The sequence below is a fragment of the Doryrhamphus excisus genome, chromosome 3 (assembly GCF_030265055.1).
Source record: "Doryrhamphus excisus isolate RoL2022-K1 chromosome 3, RoL_Dexc_1.0, whole genome shotgun sequence".
Lineage (NCBI taxonomy): Eukaryota > Metazoa > Chordata > Actinopteri > Syngnathiformes > Syngnathidae > Doryrhamphus > Doryrhamphus excisus.
Genome location: NC_080468.1, coordinates 20,047,887 through 20,069,356, shown reverse-complemented (window position 1 = coordinate 20,069,356; position 21,470 = coordinate 20,047,887). Strand labels below are relative to the sequence as shown.

General features: G+C 48.5%; 7 protein-coding genes across 11 annotated transcripts in view; 4 read left to right on the top strand and 3 right to left on the bottom strand.

Annotated features, from left to right (window-relative positions):
• slc25a11 (solute carrier family 25 member 11) overlaps positions 1-1,761 on the top strand; it is a 2,043-nt gene extending 282 nt beyond the window's left edge. Inside the window, exons 2-9 of the mRNA XM_058066201.1 lie at positions 298-450; positions 518-635; positions 695-783; positions 854-944; positions 1,011-1,101; positions 1,171-1,270; positions 1,341-1,392; positions 1,454-1,761. Coding sequence (XP_057922184.1) covers positions 298-450; positions 518-635; positions 695-783; positions 854-944; positions 1,011-1,101; positions 1,171-1,270; positions 1,341-1,392; positions 1,454-1,609 — 850 coding nt within the window. The 3' untranslated portion in view covers positions 1,610-1,761. The remainder of the gene's footprint in view (positions 1-297; positions 451-517; positions 636-694; positions 784-853; positions 945-1,010; positions 1,102-1,170; positions 1,271-1,340; positions 1,393-1,453) is intronic.
• The window catches only part of trappc1 (trafficking protein particle complex subunit 1), a 17,122-nt gene extending 8,684 nt beyond the window's left edge, over positions 1-8,438 (bottom strand). The window contains exons 1-2 of one of the 2 annotated variants that reach the window (XM_058066207.1): positions 8,273-8,438; positions 6,546-6,662 (exon numbers count right to left, since the gene is read on the bottom strand). In XM_058066207.1, coding sequence (XP_057922190.1) covers positions 6,546-6,569 — 24 coding nt within the window. In that variant the 5' untranslated portion in view covers positions 6,570-6,662; positions 8,273-8,438. Of the gene's footprint in view, positions 1-6,545; positions 6,663-8,272 lie in introns of those variants that run through there. The other variant, XM_058066208.1, reaches the window with a different exon arrangement.
• eno3 (enolase 3, (beta, muscle)) lies at positions 2,405-5,185 on the top strand. Its single transcript, XM_058066200.1, has 14 exons — positions 2,405-2,490; positions 2,917-3,002; positions 3,068-3,163; positions 3,240-3,298; positions 3,383-3,452; positions 3,537-3,670; positions 3,748-3,864; positions 3,939-4,044; positions 4,104-4,301; positions 4,373-4,449; positions 4,526-4,650; positions 4,725-4,833; positions 4,922-4,980; positions 5,055-5,185. Exons 2-14 carry the CDS (start codon positions 2,918-2,920, stop codon positions 5,122-5,124), a joined length of 1,305 nt encoding a protein of 434 aa, XP_057922183.1. The 5' UTR covers positions 2,405-2,490; position 2,917; the 3' UTR covers positions 5,125-5,185.
• nppcl2 (natriuretic peptide C-like 2) lies at positions 6,581-7,276 on the top strand. Its single transcript, XM_058066209.1, has 2 exons — positions 6,581-6,682; positions 6,845-7,276. Exons 1-2 carry the CDS (start codon positions 6,581-6,583, stop codon positions 7,109-7,111), a joined length of 369 nt encoding a protein of 122 aa, XP_057922192.1. The 3' UTR covers positions 7,112-7,276.
• On the top strand, positions 7,839-8,854 carry zgc:85858 (uncharacterized protein LOC405879 homolog). The gene is made up of 3 exons (XM_058066210.1): positions 7,839-8,063; positions 8,314-8,389; positions 8,463-8,854. The coding sequence occupies exons 1-3, from the start codon at positions 7,980-7,982 to the stop codon at positions 8,501-8,503; spliced, it is 201 nt and encodes a 66-aa protein (XP_057922193.1). The 5' UTR covers positions 7,839-7,979; the 3' UTR covers positions 8,504-8,854.
• On the bottom strand, positions 8,775-17,505 carry camta2 (calmodulin binding transcription activator 2). Of its 4 annotated transcripts, none has more exons than XM_058066185.1 (26): positions 17,434-17,505; positions 16,635-16,728; positions 16,295-16,398; positions 16,102-16,169; positions 15,899-16,034; positions 15,744-15,815; positions 15,527-15,674; positions 14,740-14,868; positions 14,468-14,651; positions 13,584-14,406; positions 12,886-13,470; positions 12,691-12,817; positions 12,305-12,439; positions 12,052-12,215; positions 11,799-11,980; positions 11,654-11,732; positions 11,333-11,567; positions 11,046-11,252; positions 10,836-10,978; positions 10,563-10,744; positions 10,269-10,473; positions 10,105-10,176; positions 9,971-9,991; positions 9,645-9,838; positions 9,492-9,566; positions 8,775-9,416 (listed from the first exon to the last, which is right to left on the bottom strand). In XM_058066185.1, exons 2-26 carry the CDS (start codon positions 16,666-16,668, stop codon positions 9,362-9,364), a joined length of 4,359 nt encoding a protein of 1,452 aa, XP_057922168.1. In that variant the 5' UTR covers positions 16,669-16,728; positions 17,434-17,505; the 3' UTR covers positions 8,775-9,361. The 4 variants fall into 4 exon arrangements, with proteins under 4 accessions (XP_057922168.1, XP_057922169.1, XP_057922171.1 ...); XM_058066186.1 differs by lacking the exon at positions 17,434-17,505 and adding an exon at positions 16,895-17,389; XM_058066188.1 differs by lacking the exon at positions 9,971-9,991.
• Positions 17,506-17,594: 89 nt separating this feature from the next.
• Positions 17,595-20,534, bottom strand: znhit1 (zinc finger, HIT-type containing 1). The gene is made up of 6 exons (XM_058067520.1): positions 20,416-20,534; positions 19,195-19,292; positions 19,022-19,097; positions 18,863-18,942; positions 18,607-18,776; positions 17,595-18,529 (listed from the first exon to the last, which is right to left on the bottom strand). Exons 1-6 carry the CDS (start codon positions 20,438-20,440, stop codon positions 18,508-18,510), a joined length of 471 nt encoding a protein of 156 aa, XP_057923503.1. The 5' UTR covers positions 20,441-20,534; the 3' UTR covers positions 17,595-18,507.
• Between the last annotated feature and the right edge of the window lie 936 nt (positions 20,535-21,470).

The window sequence follows — 21,470 nt, the reverse complement described above, 5'->3', positions numbered from 1 at the left end:
GCTCTTGCGCAATCTGGACCGTTACGTTGTTTTTACACCCTGATTCTTGATCTGTAAATAAACTATGAAACAATTAAACATGTGTTCATTTTCCATATTGAACATTATTCATATGAACTCATTTGAGTACAATGGCGGATGCCTTATAATCCATTATTAAATTATTCTGGTTTAAAAACAGAATTTTAATTTACCAGAACTGCTGGAAGAAACACACTTTTATGATGAACTACTATAATAAACTACATTGAATTCAGTGAATGCAGCAATGTCCTCATGAACTTTGTATGTGTGCAGGATGGGTGCCACTGTGTTCGTGCAGCCGCTAGACCTGGTCAAAAACCGCATGCAGCTCAGCGGTCAGGGTACAAAGGCTCGAGAATACAAGACCAGCTTCCACGCACTTGCTTCCATCTTGAAAAACGAGGGCATCAGCGGCATCTACACGGGGTAACTCGTCCATCGCTCACCTGCCTGGTCTGTTGTTGACGATTGATAGTCGTTTGTGTTTGTTTAGTCTCTCTGCAGGTCTGCTGCGTCAGGCCACCTACACCACCACCCGTCTAGGCATCTACACCATCTTGTTTGAGAAGATGACATCGGCAGACGGTCGCCCGCCCAACTTTTTCCTTAAGGTGCGCAGACAACTTTTTCTTTAAGGTGGCTTGGTGTGACAGTAATGCTCCCTGCACAGGCACTGATCGGCATGACAGCCGGCGCCACGGGAGCCTTTGTGGGCACGCCGGCCGAGGTGGCGCTCATTAGGATGACAGCAGATGGACGGTGAGTCCCTCTCAGTGACAGGATGGCCAGCTACGCTAGCAGATGCCAATGTGATCTGACGTGCATGCAGACTTCCTGCAGACCAGCGGCGAGGCTACACCAACGTCTTTAACGCACTGGCTCGAATCACACGCGAGGAGGGCGTCACCACGCTGTGGAGGGTGAGACCACTTTTTGGATGCCAACGGTTTCTCTGGCTCACTGTTTTATGTATGTGTGTGTGTCAGGGGTGCATTCCAACCATGGCGCGAGCAGTCGTGGTGAACGCTGCCCAGTTGGCGTCGTACTCGCAGTCCAAACAGGCATTGCTGGACTCTGGTAATTATACGCTCATGCACTTCTCAAGGTTGCGCACACATCTCCTCACGTGCGTCATGTGATCCGCAGGCTACTTCAGGGACGACATCTTTTGTCATTTCTGTGCCAGTATGATTAGCGGTCTGGTTACCACGGCGGCTTCCATGCCCGTCGACATCGTCAAGACCAGGTGAGATCTGATTGGCCGCGCTCGTCTGAGCCGCGCTCGTCCTTCATTGCTTCGTGCGTTGCGCCTGCAGGATTCAGAACATGAGGATGATCGACGGCAAGCCAGAGTACAAGAATGGGCTGGTGAGTCACATGACAGGAAGCGAGGGCGTACGATCTCTGATGTCTGTGTTTGGACCTGTAGGAAGTGCTGATGCGTGTGGTGGCCAAGGAGGGCTTCTTCTCTCTCTGGAAGGGTTTCACACCGTACTACGCTCGCCTTGGACCGCACACCGTCCTCACCTTCATCTTCCTGGAGCAGATGAACCGTCTGTACAAGACCCACGTGCTGGAGCGCTAACAGCTAATGTCTTACCACGTTCTGTCCATTTGTATAAAAAAAAAAAACAAAAAAATGATGTAACACATTTAGTCTGTTTAGAGCTGCACAAGACACACCCAACAGTTGTAACCATGTCTACGCTTCATGGTGAATAAAGTTGGAGACTGTGATGGAGTCATGTGATAATTTAGAAATGCCACCGTTTTTTTGGCAACACCTCCTCGGAGACGCACAAAGATCAAAAAGACCACATGAATGAGCCAAAGTGACCATGTGACCGCTACGCCCATGAGGCAACTTCTTAATGAACTACATTATTCACATGTCACGACTAGCTCACTGCTAAACGTCGACATCAGTGATGTCATTACATCACTACATCATCAGCATGACAGACTAGCATCTTATAAACGAGGTATTCAGACACAAGCGAGTTGAATAGCATGTTTTCTATTTAGGGCCTGTTCGGTGCACGTAAAGGTCACAGTGTGTGTGTGTGTTCTTGACCTTTGGTTGAATGCTCAGCGTGTCACATTTCCCTTAACGTGAACTTTGACTTTCTCTGTGCAAGTTAGGGAGCGTGTGTCAGTTTGAGAACACGCGTGCAAACCCAGCAATTGAAATAAACAACAAAGTCGTAGCTAACATGCTAACAACGAGCATGTGTCTGCTAGCACACGTCCAGACTGAGTCAGTAATTAGCAGCGGTAACGTAATAGGACAAACAAAAACATCAAAGTCAGTGTCACATGCAGACACTCCCTGGCCTCCAGCAGGGCCCGCCCACAACCAGCCGGGCCCATAAAAAGCGTCCGGCCCATAGCAGGAGACTTCCTTGTCACTCGCAGAGACAGGTGGACTAAAGACGAGGCCCCCTCGCCCCCCACGCTACAGCTGAGGTAGGCTCCTTTAACTCCTTTGAATTTGAAAATTATCCTGCTTATTGTCTCAAATCGCTTGTTGTTGATGACCGTGAATAATGAAGCAAGGACATGACCTTCAAGCCAAGGTCAAATGACCAAAAAGGCCAAACAGGAAGTGAGGATAAAGTCCAGGGAGATAACATCACTCAATGTCATGAGTGTGTTGTGCGACCATGATTCTTTTCCTCTGACATTAGCTTAAGTAGCATGTGAGCTAATAGCATCATGTTAGCTAGCCCAGAGGAGGGAGAGGACATACTCGTGACCTTTATAAAAAGGTCACAGTATTAATAACGCTGCTGCACAGCTCCACCCAGCACATTTAATGTTCCTTCCCTCCTCATCTCCTATTGGTCATGTGGACTGTGATTGACACACGCTTCCTGCATCATCTTCAAACAGGATGTCCATCACAAAGATCCACGCTCGGGAGATTCTGGACTCCAGAGGAAACCCCACAGTGGAAGTGGACCTATGGACAGCAAAGGGTGAGCACGTAGCTAACCTTCTGCTACCTTCTGAAGCACAAAGACTCAAGTGTTTGTCCCTTCAGGTCTTTTCAGGGCCGCCGTCCCCAGCGGCGCCTCCACCGGCGTCCACGAAGCTCTGGAACTCCGAGACGGAGATAAGAGCCGGTACTTGGGCAAAGGTGTGCACATGTGACCCTCGCTAGCATGCTTGCAACATGGCCGTCACACACTCACACGTCCTTTGTGTTCCCTCAGGGACGATAAAGGCCGTGGAGCATGTCAACAAGGACATCGCCCCCAAGCTCATTGAGAAGGTCACTAGCCACAAGCTAATGTTCTGAGATAAACTTTCCATCGGATGCTAACCGCTAGCTCCAAACATATCTGTCTCGCTCCAGAACTTCAGTGTTGTGGAACAGGAGAAGATCGACAAGTTCATGCTGGACTTGGACGGCACCGAGAACAAATGTAAGTACAGTACATTGCTGTCCGTGTTTGACCCTTGACCTTTCTTTAAGTCTCTGACCCCGCCTGTCTGTCTGTGTGCTGCAGCTAAGTTCGGCGCCAACGCCATCCTGGGGGTGTCGCTGGCCGTCTGCAAGGCGGGGGCCGCAGAGAAGGGAGTTCCTCTTTACCGCCACATTGCTGACCTGGCCGGACACAAAGACGTCATCCTTCCGGTTCCAGTGAGTGATTGGCGGTCAGATAATGTTAGCATCACGTCTTCCGCAGAAGCGTCTTTATTCTGGCATCTGGTCCTCAGGCGTTCAATGTCATCAACGGAGGAAGCCACGCCGGGAACAAGCTGGCCATGCAGGAGTTCATGATTCTGCCAGTGGGCGCCGCCAACTTCCATGAGGCCATGAGGATCGGCGCTGAGGTGTTAACGCTACTTCCTGTCGCAGTAGCCGCACATTATTAGTGTGGCACTGGTTTAACAAAAGTTGTCCTCAGGTGTACCACAACCTGAAAAACGTCATCAAAGCAAAGTACGGAAAAGACGCCACCAACGTGGGAGACGAGGGAGGTTTCGCTCCCAACATTCTGGAAAACAACGAAGGTGAGACGCACGTGAATGACTTCCTCATCCTCCTCCGATTGTGGGTTTCTTGTACGCAGCTCTGGAGCTCTTGAAGACGGCCATTGAGAAGGCCGGATACCCGGACAAGATCATAATCGGGATGGACGTCGCGGCGTCCGAGTTCTTCCGCAGCGGGAAGTACGACTTGGACTTCAAATCACCCGACGACGCATCCAGACACATCAGCGGCGAGCAGCTTGGCGACTTGTATCGCAACTTCATCAAGAACTACCCAGGTGAGCTAGTGAGGTCGGCGACGGGAACAGGAAAGACCGGAACAAGACTCACGCTTGTGTTCTTGGTCCAGTCCAGTCCATTGAGGACCCGTTTGACCAGGATGACTGGGAGAACTGGGCCAAGTTCACATCGTCTGTAGACATCCAGGTTTGTCATGGCACACATACGCGTCATACATGGATGCAACATACTGTATATGCTAAATCGGTCAACAACCAATCAGATCGTAGGAGACGACCTGACCGTCACCAATCCCAAGAGGATCCAACAGGCTGTGGACAAGAAGGCCTGCAATTGTCTCCTCCTCAAAGTCAACCAGATCGGTTCTGTCACCGAGTCCATTCAGGCGTAAGAATTCCGCTCTGTTTTTCGGGCTGACCTTGATTGACAGGTGTCACTGTAACAGTGCATGTGTGTGTTAGGTGCAAGCTGGCTCAGAGCAGCGGGTGGGGTGTGATGGTGAGCCATCGTTCGGGAGAGACGGAAGACACTTTCATCTCGGACCTGGTAGTCGGGCTCTGCACCGGACAGGTAACACCCCCCCACCCCACCCCACCCCCCCCACACACACACACAACACTAAAACACACACAAACCTGTGTATTTGTGTGTGCTTCAGATTAAGACCGGCGCCCCCTGCAGATCAGAACGTTTGGCCAAATATAATCAACTGATGAGGTGAGCATTTCCTGGTTCCTGCTCGTGTTTCCAAAATAAAAGCATCCCGTGACCTCTGATGTCAACCTTTTTAGGATTGAGGAGGAGCTGGGCAACCAGGCCAAGTTCGCTGGGAAGGACTACCGCCATCCCAAAATCAACTAAAGTCGCCATGAGGAGCGAGTGACAACCTCCTGATGATAACGAATAAAACATAAATAATCAACCTTTAGGTAGCTGCTGCCCCTTTGTTGGACTCCGGTACTGCAAGTCATTCACCAGAATGTTGTCTTCCTAAGTCAGTGCTTCTCAAATAGTGGGGCGGACCCCGTGGGAGAACACAGTGAATTATCAGGGAGGCGTAAAACCCGAGGAGGACTTCAATCTTAGACCAGACCTACACTAAAACTGGTTTCAGTTTTAATTTAAGTCTGTACAATACAGATAAACACAAGACGCTAAATAATTGCGGACCACTGTCCGAAGTCAAGTTAGCTAAAACCCGGGAAGCCACCCCCTCGCTCAGCCACTCCCACTGAATGAAATTTCTACACGCGCCTGAAGGCACCACGCACTCGCACCACTCGGCCGATGTGACGTTAAGGATCCTCAGGAATTTTTGGGGCCCAAAGCGGCCGGTTGCCTAGCGATGAGCAGAAGCCGTGTGACACCACCACAAAGCTGACCTCTCACCCTCGCCGCCACGTCGCTCCAAGTGGGACTGTGTGCGTCGTGTTGCTGTAGGCGGGGCGAGAGCGTCTCATGACAGACACGCCGTGATTGATGCGCTATTGTGTGCGCGTGAGGGCGTGACGTCAATGCGCTGAAAGGGGGGGCGGAGTTTCGTTTGTGAGACAAAAGTGTGTGGGGGGGGGTCATTAAATACACCTTTCGTTGGCGCCCTGTGAACCTTTGTAGCTCCGCCCCCTTGCATAGGAAATAGTTGCCCAGGACGATCCGGTTGCCACGGTGACGTTTTACAAGGGGGGTGGGATGTGAGGTCAGAGGTCATGAGAGACAGTCAGGACTTGGTGATGATAAAGAGCAACTTTAGCATGGAATCTCGTCCAGGTGAGCATGGAACCTCCGCAGGAAGTCGTACAAAACGAAACCGCAGAAATCCCGTCTCCTTGACCGTACATTTCCAGCGACGACTTCCAGGCATACTCTCCACGCCGTGCACACATGCGTGCACGTGTGCGCGCGCATGTGTGCATGGCACAGGCCGTCACCATGGTGACCTCAGCACCAAGCATGTGTGACATCACGCTACTGAAACGCTATAAAAGCTGGACGGGACATTAGTCCTCAGACGCGTCCCGACCGGGAGGACTCTCTTCCATCACGATTGGAGACGACATTTATTGATTACCCATCGACGACCGACAAAACTTTTTGTCTTTGAGTAATTAACGTAAGTTCAATTTAAAACGACAAAGTTCTTCGTCTTTTGGTCCAACATTTCATGTTCATCAGCGGCCACGGGGGCATTCAAAGCTAATGCTAACGTTCCACAGGTCGATAGCAAGCAGCACATTGCGAGCCACGTTAAGACAACATCAAGTCATTAGCCAATCACAGCTCACCGTTACTCCGCGTGGGCCAATCATCTTCTTGCAAAATGGACGCCTCAGCTTCCTCCTTCCTCAACTTTCTCGTCCTCATCTTAATCCTCGTCGTCACAGCCGAGTCCAGACCTTCGCCTACGAGAGACGACACTAAGGTCAGTGACATTCGTCGTAGTTTCCCCGACCGAAAGCAGATGGCTTGATTATGACAAAAAATAATTAATGTCTTGATTTCGGCCATGACATCATCACCTTCCAGATATCTCGATGGCGTCTTCATTACAAAAAAACAAATGGGTGTCTCGCTTTTGTCTCAGGTCATGACCTCCCTGTTTGGCTCACGGCTCTCCTCCCTCCTTGTGGCCCCGCCCCCTCATCACGACGCCACAGAGGGCTCAGCTGGAAGGCCCGCCTCCTCCAGGGGAATGGCCAGGAGTCGAGAGGCAAGGCCGCAGTTCCTGGTGGACTTCCTGCGGCGGCATTCCAAGTTGAGGAGGCGCAACCGAAAGGCGATGGTGGGAGGCAGAGGATGTTTCGGGATGAAGATGGATCGTATCGGCTCCGTCAGTGGACTTGGTTGTTGACCGGTTTTTCTTTTTTTTTTTTTTAACGACCGCTGGCCTCGTTTACTAACGAGGGACAAAAGGTTTTCGCCTGTTCAAGACCCAGGTACTTCTAGCTACCTCTGACCTCTGACCCCTGGCTAAAACATAGCCAGAAGAATGTGTGTGTGTGTGTGTGTTTGTGTATATAAGAGACAAAGACAAATATGTATTTAACATGCATGTTTGTGTGCTTATCTGACTAGTATGCTGACAAACTTCTTCTTGGAAAGATGGAGGTCGGTTAGCATGGTGAATAAAAAAATTTAAAAAGTCAATTTTTGTCATCTTTCATTTGATTGCAGTCAGGTACTTGAATACATCATTTTAGTCAGGAATATTTCAAAACAAATGATGAAGAGTGATATGATCTGAAATAATTTTGTACTCTCAAAGCAAAATGGCGTTGCTGAAGCAGAGAAGCTCAAACTCAGCACCACCAACAAGACAGCATGTAATTTAAGGAAGCAGGAGAAAATTCAAGCCAACCCCAAAATCAGGTTAAAAGTATTTGTTGCCAAAGACATCAATGCACTGGACAGTAATTATCAGACACGGACAAGTATTAGAATTATACTCCTCTATTTCCTTCACCTTTTAAGACGGGTTGGAATCGTCCAAATCGTAACCAACGTGATGTCCCTGAATGTAACTTTCAGCGCAGTCCAGCAGGGGTCAGTATAGCGGACAAAGGAGCGCTTGCATTCGATGGAAGAAGACAGGCCAGTCACGTGACACATTTGTCTTCGGCTTGTTAACTGTTAGCATTACCAGACGAGCGCCCATCTTTCGGCAGCGGGTAGCGCACATTTCCCCACCGTTCACGTCCTGGTTCGGTTCCACCAACAACATGTCGGGAGTGCAGCGGATGAAAGTGGCGAACGAGCGGCACAGCAAGACAATCACACAGCGGGGACACGTCCAGAAAACATCGGTACCGACAAACTCAGCTAACGGCTCATGCTACGGTTTTCTTTTCACGGTCCCACTTTGCCTCATATTTGTAGACCGTACCATTATATATTTATATTTGCTTACAGTTTTAGCTGTGATGTCATTTGACACAGAATTAGAAGGTAATGAAAGAGCAGGTCGACATCAATGCTAACCCGGAAAATGAAAACCAAGAATGAATTTGCTTACACTCCAAATGACTTTGCGCCCGCTGGACGTTTGTCTTCCAGCGGCCCGTCAACGAGGAGAAGTCTCCGGTGGGTCCGTGGCTGCTGGCGCTCTTCGTCTTTGTGGTTTGTGGATCAGGTGAGTGCACAGTGACGTCACCACATCCATTTCTCTGCCTTCATTTAACGTGAACCCCTGTATGCGCACGCAGCAATCTTCCAGATCATCCAGAGTATCAGACAAGGCATGTGATGACATTTAACATCTGGAGCTGAGGAAGAATTGGACCCTTGACTTTGATACACATGCCTGGGGAGCAACCCAGTTGTTCAGTTATTTTTGCTTTGCTATTGTATTGACCAGATATTGATTAGTGTCATGAATTTCTTTCTGATCAAACGTGTGACAGGCTTCACCTAAACCTGTTAGTTACTGTTTTTTTTAGTCAACACGATGCATATCAAGTTGACAGGCTGTGTCGTTCACTACATTTTCCATATATTGCAATGAAAACCATGACCCATTTGCAATGCTTTGCTTTGTTGATGTCCAAAGCTGAAGAGCCGCAGCTTTTATATGAAATAAAGCAGATATTTTTCTCTACATGCCTCCTTTTTAACACTTGGAGCAGTCATAAAAATGCAGTGACACCAGAGGCTGGAAAGTAGCACTGTGTGAATAAACAAGCAGGAAATAAAGTCATGCACACAAGTGTGAGCTCATGCTCGCTCATGGGTTGCCATGATGACAGTGTACTCAACATGTAGTAGATAAAGAGGCGACATCTTGGAGCTTTCCAAAGCACACGCTCATGAATTTCAAGTTCAGATCAGTGCCACACGCAGGGGCCATTGGTGAAAAGATGTCACAGTTCATTAAGACTTGTACTCATAAATAAAAGCATCTATAAAGTCCCTGTGTACGGGGTTTATAAATATATATATATATATATGTACGCGCACACAATTTGGAGATTCATGCGACAAGATGTATGTACGTCACATGACCACTTTTAACAAGTCAATATGATCACGATGAATCCCTCCACAAGCTCCCTGCCAGAAAGTACATTCATTCGGACAGTCAACATATCCTCGTCAGGTAGGTCGTCTACGTGGTCAGTCCTCGCCTCTCCAGTTCTCGGTTCTGCTTCAGCTCCTTGATCCTGCAACAACAGGCACGCGAGTGGCTGTCAATCTCACTGGGACATCACCGGCACATTTGTCCACGTGAGCGTTACCGGTGTCTGCAACGTCTCAGGAACCTCATGATCTTGCGTGCTGCCTGGTCCTGCTTCTTGGTCAAGAAGGTCCCCCTGGTGGACAGAGCACAAACGGACACTGCTCACAATCAACGCTCACATATGACTTAAGCCAACTGACACCTGGTTTACTTGATTCTGGGGTTGTGGCCTGCACCGCTGCCGGGGCCCTGCTTGAGCCTTTCGTACTCCTTGTAGCTGCGATAGTACTGCTGGATGAGCACAGCTGCACGCCGACTCTGCTGGAAGCGTTTCTGCTCATAGTACGAGCGAAACTTGGACTGGATCAGAATGGCCGCTTGTGTCATCTTTTTGTAGAGCGCATACTGGAGGATGGGCAAAGGCACAAGTTGAGCCACAGGACAGGAAGTGATGATCTTTGTAGCGCACGTCATTCTTGTACTTGTTCTCTCACACACACACACACGTCACACTACATCTACTGGTCCCCATATTACCTTTAGAGCTATCCATGTTAGCTAGCCAGAGAGGAGGAAGGCAGAGAGACACAGCAGGTTAGTGTTAGTGAAGCTGGAGCGCGCACACACACACAGGCATGCACACGCATGCACACATGCAGGCACATACACACCTGTTTGTATTTGCGGTAGCATCTCTGAATGACAGCTGCGGCCATGTCCTGCTGCTCCTTCAACCTGCGACCCTACGCACATACGCATGCACACACACATAGTGAGTGCGAGCATGAAATCCGGCCAGCACAAAGGTCCACTGATCAGGCGGCCGAGGGGGTACCTTGTATCTCCTGAAGGCATTCTGGATGATCCTGGCGGCCTCGTAGAGTTCCCTCTGCTCGCCGTCTGTAAGTGTCAGCAAGGCAAAGTCCCTCTCCATCTTTCCATTGGCTGATGCGTTGAGAAACTCTGCCCATGCCACAGAGGAAGGGGGGCGGAGCCTCTGGAGGGCCAATGCGCTGAGAGGTGAGGGGGGGCACATGCGCCTGTACAGCGGGAGAGAACATCGTCGGTATGTAACGAGACCTCCTTAAACACACGAGAGATGCTTTAATGGACAATGCATTAGGGATACCTGGGCAGGGATTGTGTATGGGCATCGACCGTTTCCAGGTAGGTTGCCAACCAGGTGTCCTCTATGGCCGGATTGTCCCGCCTCTCTCGGAGCAGTGACTCTGCCCCCCTGGTGAAGTCCTCATGTTTGATTCGCTCGGGTGTTGCCTCAATGATTTGCTCCGCCAGCGTGGCCATGTCAACCTATCATGCGGGAGGCAGTGACCAGCATCACCTCTCAATATCTGCAGTTGGAATGGAGTACCAGTACGGTGTCTAACATGTCTACATGTACCTGCAGCTCCTCCTCCTCGCCTTCATTCTCCACATTCTCACTGTAGCTCAGGAGATGCTCCGCCAGCGTCGGCGTCATGTGGGGGAGGACTGGTGAAGCAGGGCTCTCGCTCTTGCATTCCATGAGGTCGCCCCGGTTCAAAGCTGCCAGAACCATTTGTGAGAACATTAGTCCTGCCCAGATGACGCACTTTTAATCATCAACTATTACCTGCGTTTGGCACCTCCCCCCACGCAGACGACACAGCCAAGGAGGTAGGAGGGGGCGACGAGACCGGAAAGGATGAGGTGGAAGATAAAGGAGACAGGGGAGAGGAGGGAGAGGTGTCCATGGGGGCAGAGTAACTAGAGTAGGCGGAGCTTTGGGAGGGGGAGCAGGGATCACTAGGGGAGGGGAGGCTGCTCGAAGAGCTAAGACCTGCAACGTGCAAAAGCGAGACAATTCAAGCCAATTGCAGCAAAGATCTCATATAACATGGCGCTCTCCAGGCATGTCACCTGTGTCCGGGCTCGTCGACGTAGGCGAGGCTGGAGGGTGCGCAAGCGTGTCTCTGGGAGTCACATGTGCATGTATGTGCAGGTCCTCCAGAGCGGCAGCGAGACACGTGTGTCCTCGGGAGCGGGCCACAGCAAGCGGGAGACGGCCCAGTGAGTCTGGGATGCCAAGAGCCAGACTATTCCAGCCATAGAGGAGCTCTGCTGCCCTCTGGTGGCCCAGAGCACATGCCCACATCTGAAACGCACACATCATACACAAACATCTATGAGGAGGCCGACCTTTCAACCTACAGCCAGAGTCTCATGAATGGAGCGTCATACCAGCGGCGTGCAGGAAAAGTGGTCCACGTTGAGAGGATCTACCTCTTGCTCCAGGTCCAAACTGTCATTGTGAACATGCCTACATACGACATCAAAAGGTTACCAGGGTTTGCGTGTAGTCCCGTGTTTGTGTGTGGATGCGTACCTCCAGGTAATGAGCGTGTGTATCAGGTGGGTGTAACCCTGCGCGGCCGCCAAGTGCAGCAATGTCATCCCACGGTGACGCACAGAGTGATGAAGCCTCTCTTCTTCACCTCCACTCCACTGCACTCCTCTCATCATCCTTTCACACACTCGAATGATCCTTCTCTCAAACCACTGGGACGACTGGCATGCATGCACACACACAGTCAGATGCTGTCACTTCCTCCCCAAAAGTTAATGGTTGGTCTCCTTACCTGGTCACAGTCCTCGGGTGTGTGTGGAGGAGGGGGTGTAGCCATCCGGTTGCCATGCTGCTGCCACTGCTGTCGTTGTTGTGTAACATCACGAGCAGCCATCGCTGCCATCCTGCGCTCCATCTGCTCAAGACGCTCCAGGATGGACACTCTGAACTGATTGTCTGTTGAAAAGAGTTTGTGTCATATATGTGAATCATGTTAGGAGAGTTGTAATATTGTCCTGGTATTAAACTCGTGTGACCACTCTGACCATCTAATGAGAGCCAGTCGAGCTGAGAGCTGGGCAGTGAGTTGGCATTTCTTGCACGGTACTCAAACAAAACCGATGAGGAAACTGAACCTCCAGACTCCAGAACGTGAAGACAGACTAGGCCGGCCTCGTGGGCTGGGGAGAGAAAACACATAAAATGATCCAAAATGGCCAATAAACTGTTGGACATGTGCTTGTCCGGATCGACACTTTTAAGAATGAGGTCGATAAAACCCCCAACAACACACCATTCCCTCTTAGCACATCCCATTACTGCAACATCCCTGTGTGTGTGTACTTAATTGCATGCAAATTAATATATGATCAATAAACATAGACTGGCCCAACTTATTGTTTTGTGTGTGTGTGTGTGTGTGTGCGTATACCGGGGCAGTAGCAGCGCAGCACACCAGGCTGGATCAGTGATGCCGGAACAGCACTCTGGTCAAACACACACAAGTATTGACCTCGCTGCTCACTCCATGGTCCTGTGATCAATACTTTAACCCCACCCTGCGTAACACATACACAGATGAGAACTGTGAAGTAATCTGTTGATGCCGGTACTGGCGATGGGTTACCTCGGGGTACGACCATTCAGGTGAGAAATCAGTGATGGATGCAAGTCGGGATGAAGACGGCTGTGGGTGAGGAAAGGGAAGGAAGGAAGAAGAGGGGGAGGGCTGGGGCGGCACCATGTAGCGAATTCCAGCTGGGAACACGGCCTGGCTGGCACCCACATCCGTGACGGTGGACAGAGGAGGTGGTACGGGATTTTCGTCCTCTGTCATGAGGTCAGAGATGAGGTCAGGGAATTGGCTATCAAAGGAGATTACAAGCTCCTCTCCTTCCTGCCCACAGGGCTCTGCTTCCAGTTGGGTGTCCATGGGAGGGGCATCGGAATCATTGCCCCTCCCAATGACCTCCTTCACCTGTGACGTGGTCGTCGACTGGACAGAGGTTTCCATGGTGATGTCCTCTTGGTTATCGGACTGTTGTGGAATAGGCTGATGGGATTGAGAAGGTAAGGGCAGAGTATCAGGTCCTGGTAGGTGACCATAGGGCTTCTCCTGGTTGGATGACTGCTTGGTGTGGCCATCTGAGGGCAGTGAAGCAGCACCATGTCCCGCCTGTTGCTGGGGTGACCCACTTGAAGAGTGGCGAGGCTGCACCACACAGACATTGCCCCCCCCCAGCCAGTTCATATTGTTGCAATGGAACCAAATGCATTGACATGATGATATTTGTTTGTGTTGGCGCCAAGAGTGGGAAGACTCACCTGTAGCAGCGCTAGCTTTGTGGGAGGAGCTAAGCTGCGAGCATCATCACCACTTCCCTGGTCTTTCTCCTCTGACTCGCCAAGAGCTCCTAGTTCCAAACAGAGGGGGAGTATGGCCGGGGCCACCGAGGAAGTGGGGGACAACGAGAGAGACGGGGGAAGGGAGATGGAGTCCTTTCTGTCATTCTCACAGGAAGAAGAGAGCGATGAAGGTGGGGAGATTGATGAGGGTGGGGTGGATGTGGGGGAGAGCGCTAGGGAGGAAGGAGACAGAGGGGAGCAGGAGCATATGACATGGGAAGGGGTGCAAGTCGAACGAGGAGGTGGGCCGCCATATGTTTGGCCCTGCTTGGGGGAGTTCAGAAAGGAATCGGGGTCAAATGCAGGTGGGAGGAAGGGAGGGAGAGAGGAGAAAGATGAGAGGGGAGGGGAAGGGGAGGTTGGCAGTGGAGGAGGAGGAGGAGGAGAGCAGAGGGAGGCAGAAGAGGAAGGGTTGAGAAGCAGGCCTCCTATGACCGGGGAGGGAAGGACAGCGAGTGATAGGGTGGTCATCCCAGGTGGGTGGGCAGGAACGGCCAGGGAGGGAGTTGTAGGGGAGGGAGGACAGGGGGAGGCAGGTTTTCCAGGAGGGTGGAGAGATGGGGGGAGTAATAACTGGCTGGAGGGATCCTCTCCTTTTGCCCCGCCTGAGATGGGTGTCGTGGTTGCCATGACAATCACTGCATTATGTGGCAGTGCCACTGTGGTCAGGTTGCCATGGTGGTCGCCATAGAAACCGTTGCCATGGTTCCCCATGTGAGGCTGCTGCGGGGACGAAGCAGAGCTGCGAAAGCATAAAATGTTTGTTGCCTTTCACAACCGAGGGGCTCATAGTGCTCACTTACGTGGATGGGGGACGTGGGGATGAGGCGGGGCTGCTCTGTGCCTGGAGGTGAGGCAGTTTAGCATCTCCACCACCGCCTCCAAGCTCCCCTGCTTCTGAGGAGAGAGGTGAGGAGGAGGAGAGGGGCAGCTTGGGAGAAATGATGCGATGCTTAGTGCTGTTGCAGCTGTGAGGAATGTTCCCTCCTGGTGGTGATGAGAACAACAGACAGACCCACACACGTTATCACATGGCTCACGTGGTATTACTGGAGTGTCACAGAGGCTGCATTACCCTGGCTGGTGTTGCAGAGGCAAGCGTGCGTGCGGGGCTGCGGTTTGGTTCTCTGGCGATCCAGGATGAGCTGTGCAAGTTCCTCGATGCTAAAATCGACAGTATCCCCGGAAGCCTTGATGCTGTGAACTGACACACAAACACAACATTCATCTGGACTATGGACTACAGCAGGGGTGGGCAAACTACGGCCCGGGGGCCACATCCGGCCCGCCAAGTGTTTGAATACGGCCCGCCCAATCTTTTCCAAAGTATTTCATTTAAACTCAACATACAACCTGGCATCATGGCCTGAGCCAACCTTTTGATGGTTTTATCAATTTCGTTTTTTGACATGGTCTGTTGTTTACAAAGTGCTCCTGAAAAAAGGGACACAAGCACATAATAATAATAATTATTATTATTATTATTATTAGATTATTAGATTATATAATTATTATTAGAACTATTATGATTATTATAATTATTATATTAATGCTAATTATTATATTAATTATATATAATATTATTGTTATATTATATAATAATAATTATTTTAATTTTATTGTAATTATTATAATATTTTATTATTTTTAAAATATTTAAATATAAATATAAAATAATAAATAATAATAGCAGATTGCATGACAATTTTACAGATACAATAATACCAGGTGGACTGTTACGTGTAAAATATATAGTCTGCCCCCCCCGTAAATTTTGTCATATCAATGCGGCCCGCGAGTCAAAAAGTTTGCCCACCCCTGGACTACAGTATGTGTGCACATGTACGACAAGTGTGTCTTACACATGGGCTTGAGCTGACTCAGCAGATCATCTCGGCTCCACTTCATGCTGTCATGGCGACTGGTCAGTGCACACAGCAGTGGACTAAATTTCCCAGAATCCTCCAGGGAGGGCACATTCAGGTAGTGGACCAGCACAATGTCTGGGTTCTGTCACAATACAAATGGCACAACTGTCTGTGTGTTTTTGTGTGCTTGCGTGAGTGCGAGCATGCTAACCTGCAACAGCCAGTAGCACCGCCGGTGGAATGTTGGCACGATGGAGGAATGGACATAATTACCATAGAGACACTGCAAGCACAGATAGGTCAGCTTTAGTGCAACACACTATATGAGCGCAATATTGTATCTGGCCTGCAGGGAGCGCTACTCACCTCCATGCCTTGAACCTTCAGCTTCATGTGGTCCTCTCGGGTGGTCTTTCCATCTTTGCGTTTCTTCCAGCTGTAGCCATCTTTCCTGTACTTGACCTTCTTTCTGTTGTAGAGGATGATGCTACCATTCTTTGGCCTGAAACAATCAATGGTCAGCCAAGTACACAAACTGCTTCTGCTGTGTGTGTGTGGTGTGCGTGTACCTGGTTTTCAGGCTGCAAGAGAGCCACTCATCATGTTTGTCAAAGGTTACCAGGTAAGATGCAATCTCCTGTACACACACACACACACGCTGGTCAAACACAGGCTCCACAAGACTGAATCTGTTGACAGTGTGAAGATGCTTTCATTTTTGTTGGAGGGAAATACTTACATGAGACATGGACACACACTGACCTCATTAGTATTCCACCTGAGACGCTCGTTTGGCAGACTGGATGAGCGAGGGAGACACTCCAGTAGCTTGTTGGGAAGGAACACCTTCCTCTGGCCTTTATTCTCTGAGCATGCACACACGGAGACACAGACACGTGAACATTTAACAAAAGGAGCACCTATGTTTTGAACTTAACTGCACTGTGAAAACAGGTCTAAGGTAACCAATTCCCTCCAGCTTCCTATGTAGTAGGAGACTTAAAAAAAACTTGCACTGCTCCTTCAAATTTAAATATTCACATTAAGGGATGTGTGAGCTATGACAACAGGTTACCATAGCAACAGAGCTAGAGGCACTGACCTGTCACTGTGGAAACCATCTCCTTGTTGCTCATGGCGATGAGTCTATGCAGGCAGGACGTCTCACACCGTGCACGGCCACCTACACTTCCCCTCTGACCATGCACAGACACACACACACAAATACAATAATCTGCGTTTATATGAATACACATATACGTGTATCAGCATATAAGACACCTACCATAAATATAAACTATTAGATGCTAACGATCGGGCACCATAATAAATGGATCGTATTTTAGGTCTGCGGACACTCACTGTGGTGTATCACTGCTATAGGCATGTATTCCAAGTGTGTCCACAAAATGCTGGTCAGGGTGGCGAAGTCTGCCCTTCCGGCACACAAGCAAACACACGATCCCCCTGGCGGCCTAATTCAGACCTGGTGCTCGCCTAGCTGCTCTGTCCGATTCCGGATGAAAACTCTCCCTGCTCGAAGCGACATGTCGACATCGGTCGGCTTTAATTTTTTCCCAAAACGAATAGAGGCATCCAGTTTTCCATAACGCTGATCATCTCATATATACTATGACTATCCATACACAACTAAACTAATAAGCAATGCTCCTTCCCAAAGTGATCAGTCGCAGTAATATTTATCTTTAGCTGCTCAGCTAGCCAGCTGTGCTAGCCAAGCTAACAGCCCTGATTTGACGCCTCCAAATGCTGAGCAGGAATTGACTTCCAACTGAACAGGTGCCAGCCACAGTAAAGTCGGAACTAGTCGTCTAACAGTCGTAGAACAGCACAACAGTCGACAAAGACAAACAAACGTTCCGAGGTAAGAACTACTTTACCTTCCGCCTTCAGCACAGCAGCCATCTTCCTTTCCTCTGACGTCATTGCATCGACACCGTAATGCCTGTATTCATCGTTTTACCGTAATGTTGATTTTGGTAAAGGACAATATATTCAGTTGTGTGTGTCATGAGTTGACATTTATTTGAAAACACTTTATTTCAGTCTTTCACTAGGTTTACCAAATTGCGCTAGTCCAAAAAGAGGCCATCCAGGTGAGTTGGGTGATGGGTTTCAACATATCAATGCCAAAACGAATTCCTTTAAAATGCTGATTTTTATTCAGAAATAAAAATTATTTATTTCAGAAATGATCCCTAAATTAATACCAAAATCACCTGTTCTACATATAATTAAAAAAGTCATAACAGAATTGACTCAACGACACTGCTACGCTGTTTAGTTATCAATGTCCATTTCATAGAAGCAGACCCTTTCACATGCCTTTCAACATGCAAAAGTGCTGATGGTGAGGGGAAAACGCTGAAATGTTGATAATAATAACAAAGTATATTTTCTTAAAATATACAGTATATAAAAATATATTTTAGCCTTTTTACAAAGAAAAAAAACATGTAAAAAATATTAAAGTGGCCCCCAGCATGCTGATTTTTTTAGTATGTGGTCTTTAGTGGCAAAAGCTTGGATACTCCTGGATTAGACCGAGCATGCGGCCAAAGTTGGCCAACCTTTTCTGAGCAACCGTCCATTTTCTATGTCTCTTATCCTCAGGAAGGTCACGTGGTATGCTGGAGCCTAAGACTCTCCCAGAAGATACATTGTGGCTATATGTATTTCATGTAATATAGTATTGGAGTCGATGTATTAGTTCATCCATACTATAAACTTGCTTTCCAATATAATTCAATTAATACAAATATGCAGACTGATGATGAAATCCTATAAATATTACACATTTTTTACCTTAAAAAGGTATTGTCCGATCACATTTACACAGCATTAGTAGACAACTTGGCGCACAATGGCTGTGGCATCAAACAGCTGCCAGTGTCCACAAAACATTCCTTTCACAAGGTGTCCATCTGTTTCCGTGGCAACAACATCCGGCTCCGTTACAGCGTCCACTTCAAACACCTATGGAGGAAAACGGATGCTCACTTTGCAAATGGGTGGCTGAGGAAAAGTCGTCTGTGTTTGGGGTTGCCGCATACCTGGTCTCTCTGTGGGTGCTCAGGCACTTGCTGCAGCAATAGCGCCCCCCGCAAGTAGTGCAGGTGTAGTTGGACGGGAACCCGCACACACAGCAAAAGTGTCGGGGAGGAAGCGAGGACGGGGGGGCAAGTGCAGAGAGGTAATTTGGCTCCAGCTTCTCTGACAGGTTCTAGCAGTCAAGAGTAGAGTAGAGCAGAGGACGGGAGGGGGCTTCAGTGCTGATGAGACGAGGTGAAGAAACGAGCGAAAGCATACCTCTTCCTCCAGGAGCGCTGTGAAGTTTTTCCTGAAACGCAACTTGAAGTGGTCACCCCGCGTCTTCCTCTTCTTCTTCTCTGAACACAGCACAATGCACATGCAATCATCTGTTGACGGAAGGAGCAGGAAAGAAAAAAAATGAAGATGGCATCTTACCTGGCTCCTCTGTTTCACTGAAGGCAGGAAGGCGAGCAGTCGGCCCTGCTGGGGGGAGTGAGCTCAAAGGGTCATCCTGGAAAGACATGGAAAAAAAAAAAACAGGCAATGAATGAAAGGTGACATTATGGTCAGGTGAGTGAGAAACGGGATAGCTGTACTGGTGACGTCACCTGGAAGTTGTCTTTCTCCAAAGCGTCAAGCTGCCTGCTCAGCCTCCTCTGACGAGTGGCTTCATCCAGAACTCTCCGTTGGCCCGCCTCCACCCGAGCTGCCACAAACACAAACATGTATACAGTTGATATACAAACCAGACCAATTCATGAACTCGTCATAAATAACTGGGGACAGTTGTGTTTCTAGAAATGGCCGTTGTTTTTTTTCCCCAAACAAAACACTTTCTTGTTTGAATGGCTTATCAAATGTGAACTTTTAACCATTGTTAGGTGCATAATAAAATATGTATATGAATGAAAAATGAATCAAATGGCATGAGCACACCTATCTGTGACTGAACATGAAGGTGCATTAAATGTACAACCGCAGTGATCAACTTGTTAAGATTTGCAACAAAACTGTTGGAAATTCTACGATTAACTCAAACTTGAATTGAATTTGATATTTTGGAGTAATACCCATACTTGGAAAATAAATTAAGTAGAATAATTTATTTTGTTGTGCAACATTAACATAAATATTTCTTACATAAAATATGCCTTGCTTAACAGAACAATTGTGTTGGAATTTGTCATTAATTCAGAGGCACTATGTCTGAACCGAACGGTTATAAAAAAAAATACCAAGAGTTGAACATGTATTGTTTTTGGGGAGCAACTCAAAATTAGCTAGCGAGCTACTGCTAACTGCTAACTGACCACGTGACATTGATAGCCACTTGCAAATGCCCCATTGGACAAAAACGATCTCCGAAATAACCATATTTGCCTCCCGTTTATGACTAAATGTCACTGCACGTTTGGAGTCGACCCAGGGACAGCGAAGGGAATAAATAAAGATGCCTAAAGAGGAGAGTTATCGGGCACGTTGGTATCGATTGTCTCTGCCTGTGGCCAACATTCGAGACCAATTGAATAATCTGTTATTAAGACACTAGTTTTGATCATCACGGTGATAAACAAGAAAGTCCATCCCTCAGCTTAAAACGTGTCTATTTTGTTTTTCAAGTGACGGTTAGCAACCAAAATGTTCAGTAATGGCGGACGAGTAGATGCGCCGAAAGGTGCAGCGACGAAGTGGTCACCTCACTACCTTTTAATCTTTTTAGTAGGACACATGTCGTGCGCCAGAGCGGACATTAAGGAATGAAGGAAAAAAGGAACACGGCCATTCCAGCGTGAACGTTAAGCCATGAAGGCAAAGTGAACACAACTCACCGGAGGTTTTCTTTTCTAGCACCATGTTGTTTTCCCTCCCTCGACGGAAGCCGCAGAGGGACAACAGACTCTGGGCAAAAGGCGATTGGAAAATACAGGGTTCATTATCTGGACGGAAGTCGCCGAGGGACAAAAAGCTTAGTGTCGCTGGAAAGGCGATGGACTCACGACTGGCTATGCCTACTAAATATAGCTCATTACAGGCTATATACAGACAATAAAAACCAAAATCAGCTCAAACGTCTCATTTTCTGTCAGGAATTCACACGGTCATACACTCCTGATGGCGTAAGCTAAGAAACGTGCCCTTGTTTAACGTGGTCGGGTTGACTAACTGCATAAGCAAGGCCTCTCACCGCGTGCCATTGCTGCTGAGAGTCATTCCAATTTTTTGGAAAAATCCTGAGCATTATGGATAAAAAAAAACTCAAGTGGTAAAAATGACATCTGCACTGGGCCGGGGGTTCCGAGTGGCTGTCCGTCAAGGCACAGGGTGGTCCTCAACCCAAATGAATGACCAACTGCAGCGCAATAACCATCAGACGGCATCTGTGGGAAAAGGGTTTCACCCCCCCCCCCAAAAAAAAATTCAAATATCTCATCTCCTCGACTTTGAGCATCAAAAATTGGACACTGAAAGATGGAAAAGTTTTACTCTCCGATGAGGAAAAAAATGTACATTCCAGATGGCTTCCAACATTCCTCGTATGTCAAGGAGATCCACCTCGGATGTTTCTACCCGGCACAGTGGGTGCCTTTTCATTCAGTGGAATACCGAAGCTTCAGGTGGTGCATGTAGATGTGGGAGCGGGAATCCCTGACAACTGGGGGGCCTTCATCTGTGTGGTAATAGCTGGGCTTTTCAACAGGACAACACTGAAGTTCACAATGCTAGCTTAACCAAGGCCTTCTTAACGGTGGAGCTACTCAGTACTGAGTGTATCACTTGGGTACCGACAGTGTACTGTACTGCATTTTGTCATACTTCTCAGTGTGAACACACTTATGCAGTTAATATGCTATGTGGACGTGTATATAAAATCCCAATAAGAAAA